This window comes from Polypterus senegalus, chromosome 5, assembly GCF_016835505.1.
Source record: "Polypterus senegalus isolate Bchr_013 chromosome 5, ASM1683550v1, whole genome shotgun sequence".
NCBI classification, from domain to species: domain Eukaryota; kingdom Metazoa; phylum Chordata; class Cladistia; order Polypteriformes; family Polypteridae; genus Polypterus; species Polypterus senegalus.
This window is the reverse complement of record NC_053158.1, coordinates 207,589,216-207,603,858: the sequence shown is the minus strand read 5'-3', so window position 1 is coordinate 207,603,858 and position 14,643 is coordinate 207,589,216. Positions and strand designations below refer to the sequence as shown.

At 42.7% G+C, this 14,643-nt stretch overlaps 1 protein-coding gene across 2 annotated transcripts in view; it reads right to left on the bottom strand.

The window, feature by feature from the left end:
* Positions 1-14,643, bottom strand: part of slc35b3 (solute carrier family 35 member B3) — a 56,513-nt gene that overhangs the window by 20,093 nt on the left and 21,777 nt on the right. For both annotated transcript variants that reach the window (XM_039754034.1, XM_039754035.1), the window contains 2 exons: positions 11,868-11,965; positions 9,746-9,838 (listed from right to left, as the gene is read on the bottom strand). In XM_039754034.1, the coding sequence (XP_039609968.1) occupies positions 9,746-9,838; positions 11,868-11,965 (191 nt within the window). The remainder of the gene's footprint in view (positions 1-9,745; positions 9,839-11,867; positions 11,966-14,643) is intronic.

The following is a 14,643-nucleotide window of genomic DNA, read 5'->3' as shown; positions in this document are numbered from 1 at the left end:
AGAAAGGCTGATGTGGCATACAAAATGTACTGAAGGATGACTGAGCGATGACTAAGGAGTCAGCAGATGTCCTGCACCATCAGAATGGACACTTGTGACATGCACAGAAATTTCAAGGGTGGTGGCAAATCTTAACACTAGAATTACCAAAGCCTACGAAAAAACTCGTAGATCCGTCCCATCTTACATCGCTTCGCACCTCTCCGTCAGCGTCTTTTGTCTTGTAAATGTGTCAGTAAGTTTTCTCAGCTCAAGTCTGTTTACCTGCATGTCTGTTGCTTTGAGTTGTATAGAGTGAGAAGTCAAGCACAACGACACCTTTTATAAATACTAGATTGTTATTTGGCACACATGCATTTCACGTGTGTTCCGTGTCTACAACAATCTATGTAAACACATCGTTAAAACAGAGACGTTTTTCATGTTTTAATAATAATTGACAAAACGTAGACATGAAGTGTATAATGTGTGAAGCCTGAAGTCCAAATATGAAATAAACACTTTCAAAAAAGGTGCAAATATAAACACAACAAGTGCGCTTCTATTCAAGAATTAAACTGCAGAAAAAGAACCCGCGTTAGGGTGCGACATTCACACTCCTTTGATACGACCACTTCGGAGGCGCGACATTATCAACTGTTGACTGGTAATCAAAACTGCATGGGTTCGACCTCAGACGAGTCCGTTATGACAAGTGAGCTGCTCTTATTCTTACTATCTCAGAATAAAAACATACATTTGATTTCAGTCTGTAACAGCCGCTGTAAATGTATGATACTTGGAAAGACTAGCTTTGCTTTTTTATTTTTTTATTCAGTTTTATTCTCTCAGTTGCGTTCACAATCCCTCCTCTGACACCGCTGTTTTCACATAAAGACGAGTTATAACAGAGGTGAACTCAGATGATGACGACGATTCTACATCGGAGAAAGAATTCACGCTGCACTTTTGACATCGCTGTACTTTGTATAAGTACACAGGAAGCTCTGCAGTCTACTTGTGACTTTACGCTGTAGGAAGTAAGTAAATAAATAACGTTAAATAAGTAAAGAACATTCGATCTGGGCTCTTATATACAAAGTACAGAGATGGCAGCTTCCATCTGCAGCTACAGCCTCTTTGGTACGCGAGAGACTCTCCACGCTAGTGTTTAGATCATCTGAGTTCACCTCTGTTATAGCGCGTCTTTATGTGAAAACAGCAGTGTCAGATATTCGTGAACGCAACTGAGACAATAAAACTGAACCTTTCCAAGTATCATACATTTACAGACTGAAACGCTCTGCCTGTGTATTGCACTAACATTTTTGAACCTTTACGACGGTCTACTGTGTCTTCTACTATTTGTCTTTTACTTCCGACCCCACCTGGAGCTGAGAGCACAAGAACCGTGTCCGACAATAGCATTGACACGAATGACAAGTGATTGGACAGTGGGCGTGGTTGTCAATGTTTGAGAGGGGGGTGGGACTTGGAAAAATCTCTTGGCAAAAAGTCTCGTCTCACGGGACCTGAAATTATCTCCGAGAAAGTCTTGTCCCAGGATTTTCTTTTGGAATAGAGAGATATAGCCGAGCATGATGGACGAGGTCATAGGGCTGAATGGCCTATTCTCTCTCAATGTTTCTAATGTTCAGTCCCTCACTGATGTGGACATTTTAATTCTGAGCAAATCATACCTGAATACAACCCATGGCGAAACCCTCGAATTTCTGCTTAGTAGCAGTTTTACAACACAATTTTTAAAACGCAAAAAACAAGGAGCAGTCCAATTGACGGGCCAAGGCCAAAAATACCAATCGTCAAAACAGGCTGAATCAGATTTTCCGACTACCTAAAACCCTTCACTAGCATTATGCTCATTCGCTGGACAGAGATTCACACACATCGTCAGTCTTAAATAGTCACCGATGGACATCAGGAGTCGTCACAAGTGGTGAAAACATAATAACAATGGTGTACTGCTGTCGCAATATAGAAAAGTTCCTACTGCTGGTAAGCAGGACCCAAAATGAAATAACAAGTAACCTTCACAGTCACAAATAAAGTTTAAATCAGAAACTGCACGTGAAAGAGAATACTAAGTGATCGTCACGTTGACATCCTGACTGATCCGAGTGGCGTCGGCACATTCGCCCTTAGTCTGTTCACATTGTTTTTCACCCAATGCCCAACACTTAATGGCACTTCTGCCCTCTGGTGGATAGGGCCAAGTCCTGCACTGCCTTTGGTGTTGCTGGGATGTGCTTCGGCTCATCATAACCCCACAGACGGGACTCAGGATGGATGCTTGGCCTACAATATAAAAAGCACCGCATTTTTTTTTTTTCCTCCATTCCAGTCAAGTCTTCTCTCAGGCCTCCCAGGTGGACAGCCAATGATAAATAATAACATTCCTAGTGTAAAGAAATGGCCGGTGTATCGCCTCCCCTGACAAAAAAAAAGAATTTATGGGCCAATATCTTAAGAAACCAAAGCTTATATTTTCTTGCCTTTGATGATGAAGCTTGTTCAAATGGATGTCGCAAATCTTTTATATGTCAAGCTGATTGCTCCAGAGTTCCACGGGTGCCCCCTCCACCAGTTTACTTCCTCATAATATGTCACTGCAAAACTGGTCACTCTGGAGAATGCTAAGTTATTTGAAGGAAAAGGAAAAAACTTCCAAAAATGAACCCATCTAAAAAGCACCCGGAGAGTGGGCACTTCTGATTAGCTGCCTCCTGCGTGAAATGGTCACAGCCCCAGGGTGCTCAGTTCAAGAAGCAGGACCAGAATGCAAGAGCGGGGAACCTAGCAGAGAGAGAGAGAGAGAGAGAGAGAGAGAGAGAGAGAGAGAGGGAGGCAGACTCGGGAAGGGCCTGGAGGGGGCGCACTCTCGTCTTGATAGAGACGGGAAATACCACCAGAAACAGAGCGCTCACGGAGGTAAGCTGGCAGCCACCCAGGGCCACATGCTGGAAAATGACTCCCGCAATGTGCAATCCTTCAGACACGTGTGAACATGTAGGCATGTGAATAGGAAGTACGCCCCCGGAAACGTTTTGCTCTTTTCTTTTTTTTCCTCATATGTGGACATTTCCAGATTTGAGTGCGGCCAATATGAATTGCACTGGACTACTGACATGAGGATGGCCTTTTAAACATTTGATTTGTTGTCTTATTTATAGCTTAATGATAAAGTATGTACTTCAAGAAACTCATAGCCTGCTTTACCGACCACATACCTAATGAGACAGACAAAGATTGAATAAAAAATACTTCTACTCAGGAATGTGTGTCCAAATCGGGGACTATGAGAACAAATGTAAACACGCAAGGACAAAAACAAATTTGACGAGCCGAGTTGGTAAATACAGGGTGGTCCAGATCTAATTACGCAGATCCAGATCGTCTGGATGACTTTGATTTATGCAGGGACGATTCCAGTTTGGCGCAAAGCCGATTCTTCATGTCGTCAGTTCGCACACGTCTCGATGGTCCGGGATTTTTCGGCCGATTTTCTACGTAATAAACTTAATAAGTTATAGCGTAATGAGAATTGCATAATTAGATCTGGACCACCCTATAGGATTGGTCAAGGAACACGTGAGGGGAGTTGGCTGTACACTGGGAAGTCCTTAGAGGTACATCAAGGAAGGTCAAGAGCAGCGTGAATTCAGGCTACTAGAGAAACCCAGGACATCTGTCTGTCTGCGTCTTCCCTTTCACTCTTGCCGATACCCGTCTGTCACAAATCACTCCTGACACTCTTCTTCACCCGCTCCATTCTGCCTGCACTCTCTTCTTCACTTCTCTTCCACAATCCCCATTACTGTACTGTTGATCCCAAGTATTTAAACTCATCCACCTTCACCAACTCTATTCCCCTCATCCTCACTATTCCAATGACCTCCCTCTCATTCACACACATGTATTCTGTCTTGGTGGTCCTACTGACCTTCATTCCTCTCTTCGTATCTCCACCTTTCCAGGGTCTCCTCCACCTGCAGATCACAATGTCATCAGCAAACTTCAGTCCACAGGGACTCCTGTCTAATCTCGTCTGTCAGCCTGTCCATCAACATTGAGAATAAGAAAGGGGCTCAGAGCCGACCCCTGATGTAATCCCACCTCCATCACAGACCTCACCACGGTCACAGTTCCCTCGTTCATATTCTATACAACTCTTACGTACTTCTCTGCCACTCCCGACTTCCTCATACAATACCACAGCTCCTCTCGGTCACCCTGTCATTTGCTTTCTCCAGGTCCACAAAGACTCAATGAAACTCCTTCTGGCCTTCTCTCTACTTCTCCATCAACATCCTCAGAGCAAACATCACATCTGTGGTGCTCTTTCTTGGCATGAAACCATCCTGCTGCTCACTAATCATCACCTCACTTCCTACCTGATCTTCCACTACTCTTTCCCATAACTTCATGCTGTGGCTCATCAGTTTTATTCCCCTGTAGTTACTGTAAGAATAAGGGGGCTGTACAGGAGTAAATATCAGCCCACCAGTACACTTCTTCTCCACTCCTCAGGCATTCTCTCACTTTCCAAGATTCCATTAAGCAATCTGGTTAGAAACTCCACTGCCATCTCTCCTAAACACCTCCATGCTTCCATAGGTATGTCATCTGGACCAACAACCTTTCCATTTTTCATCCTCTTCATCGCTGTCCTTACTTCCTCCTTGCTAATCCATTGCACTTCCTCATTCACTGTCTCCACATCATCCAATCTCTTCTCTCTCTCGTTCTCTTCATTCATCAGCCTCTCAAAGTACTCTTTCCATCTTCTCACCACACTCTCCTCTCTTGTCAGTACGTTTCCATCTTCATCCTTTATCACCCTAACCTGCTGCTCATCTTTCCCAGCTCGGCCCCTCTCTGTAGCCCACTTGTCCTTTTCTCCATCCTTAGTTCCCAACCTGTCATACAACTCATCATACACTTTTTCTTCAGCCTTCGCCACCTCTCTCTTCACCTTGTGCCTTATCTCTTTGTACTCTTGTCTACTTTCTTCATCTCTCGGACTCTCCCGCTTCTTTGCCATCCTCTTCCTCTGTATGCTCTCCTGTATTTCCTCATTCCACCCCCAGGTTTCCTTTTCCTCCTTCCTCTGTTCAGATGTCACGCCAAGTCCTCTTCTTGTTGTCACCCTTGCTACATCTGCTGTAGTTGCCCAGCTGTCTGGTGACTCTTCACTACCACGCAGTGCCCGTCTCACCTCCTCCATGAACTCAACCTTGCAGTCTTCCTTTTTCATCTTCCACCATTTGATCCTTGGCTCTGCCCTCACTCCCTCCCTCTTTTTGATCTCCAACGCCATCCTATGCTGCTTAAGTGACAATATTAAAACTGAAAACGTTAAGCACCACCTGAACAGTACTTTTACAACACCTAGTTTGGAAAGCTGTGGCCTACAGTTTCAGAAACATTTTAAAATGTCAAAATAGAAGAGGAGATCCTCCTGAATTTTACAAATTGCGATCTTCAAGATTTTCTGCCCGCTTACCACTTGCATATTTAAGACATTTTCAACAAAGCTGCGCTTAGCAATGAGGTCTCCAGTCGAGTCTTTTCTGCTGCTCTCCCAAAGCACCGAGTGTGTACTTTAGACAGGTGGTACTCTCTGGGCTCCGTCCCTCCTCCCCTTACATTATAATTAATACTCTTTAAGGCCTTTTTAGCTTTGGAGTTCACGTCTGTCAGTCATTTTGTGTCACTGACTTTATAAAAATCCCATTTAAGGAAGTCTGATGAGAGAAGTGCTGTGCCAGGGCTGAATCTTTGTGAAAGTTAAACAAGGCTCCTCTGCCACCCAACAACTTGTGCTGCACATCTATCACTCACATCTCACTAATGGCCTCCTTGGACGCACGCCTATTGATCTGCTTTCTGTTGTTTCAGCAAATGCCACCAAATATTATTTATGAGATTGTTTACCTTGACTTTGAAAAGGCTCGGATGACGAGCCTCTCACACAGCACTTTATCAAAGTACACAAGGCGAGGATCAGCGAGAAGAACTGGCCAAACTCTCCAACAGCTGGACACGACTCAAAGGGCTCTAACCCGCTTGGTCCGATTCACGGTCACAGGGCTCAAGTGGGCTGTCTTGTTATTTGAATACTTTTACTTTTCAGAAGTCGTCGTTGTTTTCACTCTTCCTGCACTCTACTTACTTACCAATGGCTATTCCATACCATGTCAATGATGAGCAGGTTGGTTTCCCACTCTTGCCATTGGTCATGGGAGGCGGGGCCACCTAACGCTGCAGTCACCATACTTAAGATCTCGTGCTTTGTGCTTTCCTTCCGATATTGAATTTCCAGGTTTTGAGCCCCAATACTCCAGCTTTTGACTTGGAATTTTTTGCTTTTGAAGGTAAACTGATTTTATTTTCCTTACTTTTATTTTTTTGCCTGGCCTGGCTTTTGATGTGTTACACTTTTTTGAGTTATTATGAAAAAGCAGAAACAGATTTGCATCTGGAGCAAAAGCAGGAATCCACTTTAGACCAAGTGCCATTTTATAACGGGGTCCACACTCAAGGACACACACACACATTTCAGACAATTTGGAGACGTCAATTAGACTTGCATCTTCTGGGAGTGGGAGGACAACTCGTACGGACACCAGAAGAATGTGCAGATGAAGCACGGAATTTGCTCTGAATTAGGCCGAAGTAGGCTCCGGAGCTTGAGCTGCTGCTTTTATTAAATCATACAAATGACTTGCATGAAAATGAAACTAAACTGCTGATCAAATGCAGCACAGTTAGCAAGACACCCCCTTTGATGTCACTTACAGAGGGACCTGGACAGACGCTATACACACATCTGAATGCCAAGTTAACGGAGACTCAAAGGAGAAAGACTTGAGAGAAACGTCACCGTCGGTCAGACGCCACATTCTAGAAGCGCTACTGCAGGAAAGTGTTAGAAAACGCCTGGCATGTTACGTGGCACGGGCAAAAGCATGACTGTACAATACTTTTTATTGTCTAACAGGCTACATAACGGTGGCACAATAATTTCATTCTGCTCTTACAGTGTATGTGACAATAAAGATCTGTTATCTCATCTAATCTATGAAGAGAACTGCATTCAATAAAGAAATGACTGACTTAACCTTTGGCTAAAATGTTCAATAACCACATGAGCAGAAGCAGTGAAAAGTGCACAGCAGGTCTTCACAAAGGTACAGAGGAGACAACAATGAGCTAACCAAACAGTGCAGGGTCTGCGTGAATAGGAATATCTATACACACAGACAGAGCAAATTATCAAGGTTAGGGAAGTATGGGTGTGTATGTAAAGGATTGTCAAAAGCTACGATTCTGATCAACTTGACTGGGAATTTTTGTATGTAAATCAAACATTCTACACAAAGATGAAAGAACATTATAAATAATTAAAAAATAAAATTCTAAAATCTGAACGTCAACAATTTTTGGTAAGTACTCCATCAAGGGTGATGTCTTGGACACGTCTGAGCCATGAACCTCCTCTCCAATGGCAGCTCCAGACTTCTCAATGACCGCTGGCGTCCCAGTAGCCTCTCTGACCAGTGACGTTCTTCAAGGCGGCCTGACACGGCAGAGCGGCTCACGTTTTGGATTTTCTTCCCCTTGTGTTGCGAGGTCAGTTCAGTGCCTTTTAGACAGTCTTGTGCCCTCCTTGGGATCTTTAATTAATTCTCTATAATTGAACCCCTGGCTCATTTTGAATGCAGTTAAGTTACTGCCAGGCTTTGCTCTCCGGCCTATGTTGTTTTTAATCTACTTTGTTTTTTCATGTAAATTTTATGTTTATGCATTTAGTACTCACATATTGTGCATTTAACTATGAAAGCATTCCTAGTGTGTGTGTGTGTATATATATATATATATATATGCCTAAATCACTCATCACGAAATCTCCTGAACCAGGAGGACTTGTGGGTTACCCTCAGCCCATACTGTAGGTGCTCACGAAGAAATGGTTCTAAAAATTTCATGGTCCAAGCACAAACTTTCTTATACTCTCTTTCTAAAATAAATTTCTTTAAAGTAAATTAAAAAATACTTTCATTTTTCTGAAGAGTACAAGTTTTATTTTGATATTTTTGACTTTCCACAAAGCGTTTATGATTCGCCATTTATTTATCTTTTTAAAATAAATTTAGTTAGGTTGTTGTAAGGCATATTAAAGCAGTTTTGTTTTTTGAGGACTTTGATTTTCAAACGTTTTTATTTTATTCTTTTCCATACTTTCTTCACAAATTCTTCTATTAAGTTTATACCTCTTTAAATAAACCGGTAAAACTATGGCCGAGGAAGAGAGGATTTATATTCATGAAGTAATAGTCTTCACTGCGAGGTGCGGATGAGCGGTGATGGCGCCTGCCTGTTCTCCTCGCTGGTCTGCCTTGTGCACAGCACCGCCTCAATCCTTAAACCAGCTTATATTTGAGCAAACCATTTCAAGAAATAATTCGTAACCGATTTTGTTTCGTTTATGTGCTAAATTTTGCCTTACGACCCTTCCAAAATCAAATAACACTCTTTATAAATAAATCAAGTTTGACAAAAATAGGTTTGAAACAAATCAACCCCCCAAAAGTATTGACTTTTAACAAAGTTTAGAATCTGAGACAATACAATGTGAACTGGTTTTGGGTTTGGTGCACTTCTTGTAGCCACAAGCTTATATATGAAAATAAAACGTCGTATATTCCTGCCTGTGACTGAACCACATGAGGACTGCGCTAGAAGGTGTTTGCTCATCAAAACGGGCTCAGTGTTAACCTGCTCTGTTTTTCCAGGAGGAGAAGTCTGAGACGTTGGAGATGTTCACGGACATTAGCAGCACAGACTTGAAGGCTATTTAGAGAAAAATGAACAGTGAAGGATACGAGGGAGTGAAACTGCTTCATGTGCCACGACAGCCCCAGACGCCTCTGTTGTAGTTTACGCTAAAGGAGGACATAAAGCCACCAAGGGCAGAGCAGGAAGGACGTTCAGATGAAATGAGAGCCAATCTTACAAAGTTAAACTCCGATCTACTCTAATTTCCTCTCCTAGCAATAGATTATGGAGGAGCCTGTGAGTTAGTAAGAGACAGGACTATATCTATATATCTAGCTATATCTGTCACACGGAGTGTTCATTGAGTCAGTGTGCGTTTTTGCTAGCAGGGACTGAAAGACCCATTTGCAGTTTGTAAGTGGGACAGGCGCACAGTTTTCTGACCGTTTAGAAACACTTAAAAGAAATGAAACAAGATATATAAGCCTTAAACAGAACTTTATTTTTGTGTGAAGTGTTTTACCTTGAAGTTTTACTAAAGCTTTTAAAAACAACGATATTTTGTCTGTGGAATCATTTCAACGTGTCCAGCTATTGCTAGAATCCCACAAAGCAAACTAAAGCTGCAGACCTCCGGTGATTTTGGGTAAACGCAGCTACACTCGCTTGAAGTCAATGACCTGCCTTGGTTCACCATTTTCACTTGGTTCATATTTATACTGTTTAATCCTTTTTAAATAATCAACATTACAGTAAGGACTTCCTGGTCAGTCAACACCAAAGCAGCAAGTCTGGAGGACACCAACTGACTTGCTTGCTATAATCGAGAACAGGCCTTGCCATCTGAACAGCAGCAAGTGTGTTATACAAGTTTACAGAGTTAAAGGTCGGACATTTGAAAACTGGCTTTCTTAGCTCAAGAAATTCTTCTAAAGCCGTAAGATGTGAGACAAACAAACGTGCATACCTGAGAGCAAAACGCCACAGCAGGTCCCAGTCCGCCGATGGTGGACAAGCCGACTAATATGTACACAAAACCTATTGAATAGGAATACAAAACCTGAAATTGTACAAGAATAATTTCAAGATTAAAAAGAAATGTGGTCAGATTTTAAACAACACTAACAACATCAAGTATGTAAAAAAATGCACAGGAAGGATGTGGCACAAACTGCTCAAATTTTGATCAAAACTCAAACCAATGAACAACTGATCCACTTCTCTTACGCCCACCTGCCAGTCTCTGGAGGGCACTTAGTGAAGCAGATACAAGAACTTCTGGAGTGACGAGGCATTAAAACAGTGGAATAAACAAAGGCCTCATGTCAGCTACCGTCCCACTCGTCCACAATTACGGACACCCTTCAATTATGAGAAATATTTCCTTACCCAGAAATTATTTTTAACAAAACCACCCATGGCCCTACTATTGGCACCCTGCAGTTAACTCGTTGTACAACCTCCCTTTGCCAATAAAACAGCGCCGGAGTCTACTCCTAGAACGTCTGAACAGCAGGGGTCCCTCTTGGCAGACTTTCTTCAGCTCACCCCACGGGTCCAGGTGTAGGGACTGGCACGGCCATGGCAGGATCTCCACTTTGTGTGCCTTTAGCCATTTGAGTTTTGATTTGGACAGATCTGTCCGGTCACTCAGCTGCTGGAAGATCCAATGACCACCCAATTTTACTTTCTTGGCAGCATCAGCCGGATTTAAATTTAAAATCTGCTAGCATCTCATGGAGTTCATGATGCCAGGCACCCGAAGAAGGTTCCCAGCGGCCCTTTGGTGGAAAAACAGCCCCACAACATCACAGCACCTCCATAATAATTCAACAACCCTTCTTTTTTATACCAAATCCAGCCAAACAGCTGACATTTTGTTTTATCTGACCAGAGCACAGGCCTCCAATGGAAGTTCCAGCAAATTCCTGTCATTTAAGTTTGTGAATAAATGACAGGCAAGGTTTTTTTTTCCCCCCCTGGCATGCCTTTCAACTACTCTGTTGGCATGGAGGTGGCATCTGATGGCAGTTTTGCAGACTCCAAGGTGCTAGTTTTTTTTCTGTACCTCTCCAACAGTGATCCTTGGACAATATTTTATTTTTGTTAACTTCCTTTGCCATCCTCCTCACTGTATGTGTGGGCACAATAAGCTGGGTCCTCGTTCAGGTTAGCAGCTGATTTGACCGTTTGAATTACTGCACTAACTGTAGATGTGGACCTTTTCGGCCGAGTGGCTATTATTAAGTCTTTTTTATAGCCACTCCCCGACTTATGAAGGTCAGCTCACTTTTCTCATATGCTGATGAATGAACAAAGGAATCTGGCCTCTATTTATACCCGAGTGATACAGGATGGCATGGATTCCAGCTTAAGGATTTCTATCCACTCTGATCAAACTAAAGTACAATATACTGTAAATGGAGATGATGCTTCTGTTCCACTTCTTATATATAAATGTCTACACGTGGAAGAGTGTGTGTGTGTGTATCCGTCTGTCTGGCCTGAAAGTGGAGTCAGGATGAGGGCTCCACCTTTGAGGAAACAGAAACTCGCTTAGCCGTTAATAACACAAGTGGGGCGATCACGTCAGCAAAATGAAACCTCAGAAGACAAAGTCGCTTAGTCGCTAACATCAGCAAACAGGTGTCCCTTTTACTTTTCCTCCCACCGCTAATGCACAAGCGACGTGAGTGTGTCGACAAAATGAATCCTCCGTGGAGAGAGACGCCCAGAGGAGTTCCTTTTGATTACCTGACGTCTCTACATTTCAAATTTTTTGAGTTTCTAGGACACCCTTTGCTTTTTACAACTAGTTGTTTATAAGAATTTCTAGGGCAGCCAATATTCACGGCACATGTGGTTTTGTTAAAAATGATTTCTTGATAACAGATTATTTTTTCTCAGAATAAACACACTTAAATTAAAGGTTGGATTTCTCACATTTATTTTTCAGTGTAAGATGAGTGTAATTCATGGACTCTTAATTCACATTTCCCAGTAGTCCCCCTTCACAATTACTGGCACTGTACACATAGCAGGAACGTCAATGCTGTCATGAAGAGAGTTAAAAATTGAATCCAACGTACCATTTCAGAATTTGAGCCGTTATGAAGCTTCATTGCTTTTTCCTGCACGTTTCCAATAGCAGCGTCAGCACAAAGTGCAAGTGAGATAAGAATGACTCCTGTTGTAAAGATAAAGCACTTCGTTAACAACTTAGCAACATGAAATCGTGGCACTTAATGCACCCAACATGACAGGTGTGCCCAGCTTTCCCAAACAAGGATCCCCCTGGGGCACGGCAAAGAGGAGACGTGTGCCAAGACCTTTACGTCAGTGCCCAGAGGGGACTGGGCTGGCGGTCTCATGGTCTGGAATGCCTACAGATTATATTTTTTCTCCAGCCGTCTGGAGTTTTTTTGTTTTTTCTGTCCCCCCTGGCCATTGGACCACCTTACTCTTATTCGATGTTAAATAATGTCGACTTATTTTATTTTCTTACTGTGTCTTTTATTTTTCTATTCTTTATTATGTAAAGCACTTTGAGCTACTGTTTGTATGAAAATGTGCTCTAGAAATAAATGTTGTTGTTGTTGTGACGCCTAACCTCAGGGGCTGATCTGAATGTGCCGGGCCTTACGCATGTCCAGATGACCGTACCCCCCGACTGAGAACGTGTTTCAAACCGATGCACCTCAGCAGGGAGAAACGAATATCCTCTCTGAACACAAGCATCGTCATTAAAGGTCTTCTAGGGAGGATGGCTAAAAAATAAAGGCGTAAAATCAAAAATACAAAGTCTTTATCAGGAGACAGAAGTGGTAAATGGCTCTGCACTGTGGGCTGCCTGGCCCGAATTTTTTATTTTTACGTCAAGCATTTTTATATGAATAATGTGACCTGACATGTAATAGAAATAGCAGGCATGATGTGTGAGTGTGTAAAGAAAATTGGCTGGAATTGTGTGGCCCCTCTGCCATATGTGAGACCATCGAAGATGGAGAGAAATGCTTTAAACAAGGGGTGGGCTTGCTAACTGGCTTTTCTCCTAGTGCGCCCCTGGGATTGGTTTCATTTTTCTATAGCCACCATTAAAAGTTAATGATCTTTATTTCTTTGTCTTGATTCCTGAACAGGCTGCCCACTGCAGAGCGGCACAACTGGATGAATGTGCGTGTGGACAAGCTGTAGGTACAGTCGCTGACATGAAACTATTTTAAGGAATTCACAAAATGGCAAGCACCTCTGGACAGGAACTGTGCATTCTGGAGTACCACATTTCAATTGGGCGGTTACTGGGATTTCAAGACGACAAGATAGTGGGCAGCTAGAGCCAATCCAGGTAGCACAGGATGCAAGGTAGACCCCAGAAATGAACCTTTAATCCTATAATACGCTCAGAAGTCTGAAAGCGGAAGATCGGAGAGAAGAGAGCTTCCCCCTTTTTCGTGGTGCTACAGAAGTTGTCTCTTCATTTGTGTGAACTGCTTTTACTTTGAAGGTTAGTGGAACTCTCAATGACATGCAGCTATAAATTTAAATTTAGATGAAGATTTGAAAATTTGGAAAGGCATTTAGAATTTAAATTGTAAAAACAGTTCAAGGTAAACCCAGCGATGCAACGTTCAGACTATAATTGGTATTAAGCAGATTGCTACAGAAAGATCGGGAAGAGAAGTCCATTGCAGGACAAAAGGGCCTGTCCTACTCTGAGAGGTTAAAGGAATCCAATCTCTTTACTCACAAGCAGTGAAAACTGAAGTAGAGCCTAATTCACTTCTTCAAAAACTCCCTTCTCAACTTGCTCCGCATTAATTCAGTATTCTTCTAACGGAGTGCCATTAACTGGCTCAAACCCGAAGAATACGTTGCTGTTGAGGTCCTCTCACACGAGCCCCAGCGTCACACACATCGCCTACTTATACTTCAGAACGGTCCTGGAGACTCGTCTTCATGTTTCAGAAGCACCGAGGTAAGGAATGCCCTGCCCTGGACACGTGTGCATGTCTCAGCAATGTATGGAGAGGAGCGGGCATAGAACACAGTGAGCAGATATTCGCCTACTGAAACAAAGATCCTCCGACTTAAGCAATTTTATTAAACTTTTATGTGACAAAGCTGAATTTTTCTCAAGACATCTTGAAAAGAGCAAGCTGTACACATTTAGAACATTTTTAGTTTCCCACTGAAATTTCAAATTTGCGAACTCATCAAGTTTAAAACAGAGAGACACTTCAACTTGTATACTGTAAATGTTTTCCTCGTCCAACAGCCGCTCCTGATGGCCAAACCGTGAAACGATGGGAGAGGCAGAGAGGGACAACAGCAGCATCACACGTCTCCTGCTGCTCAGGGAGCCTCAACTGTAAAAGTGAAAAAGTTGCTTATGAAGAGACGAATGTAAGAGGAAAGGAATTACGTAAGAAGCGTTGGGTGAGCACAGCGTGAACAAAGACGTGTGTCCTCAGTTTGTTACACGATGCTAACAGCAGCAGCTGCACAGCTGCATTCTGGGCACATTCTCATGAGTTTGTTACACTGATAAATGATACAAATCAGTGTAAGACCTGCTGTCCATCGTAGGTCAAATCGACCAACGCCGTCATCTTGGGACTTTCCTCTCCATTGGGTACTTCTTTCAAAAATGTTACATATGCGAATTATGAACTACAATTAGTCACAGGCCCCCCAGAACTAACAGCAGCTTGTGTTGGACTCCACTGTCTCTTAAAGTGCTCGAGCCCCCACAGGCCTACCTGGGCTACAGTTCTAACAACATGATGTCAAAAAGTAACGTCAATGCATGTAATTACATTCAACTAGCACTGTCAATATGTAATAAACAAAAAGGACGTGATGACT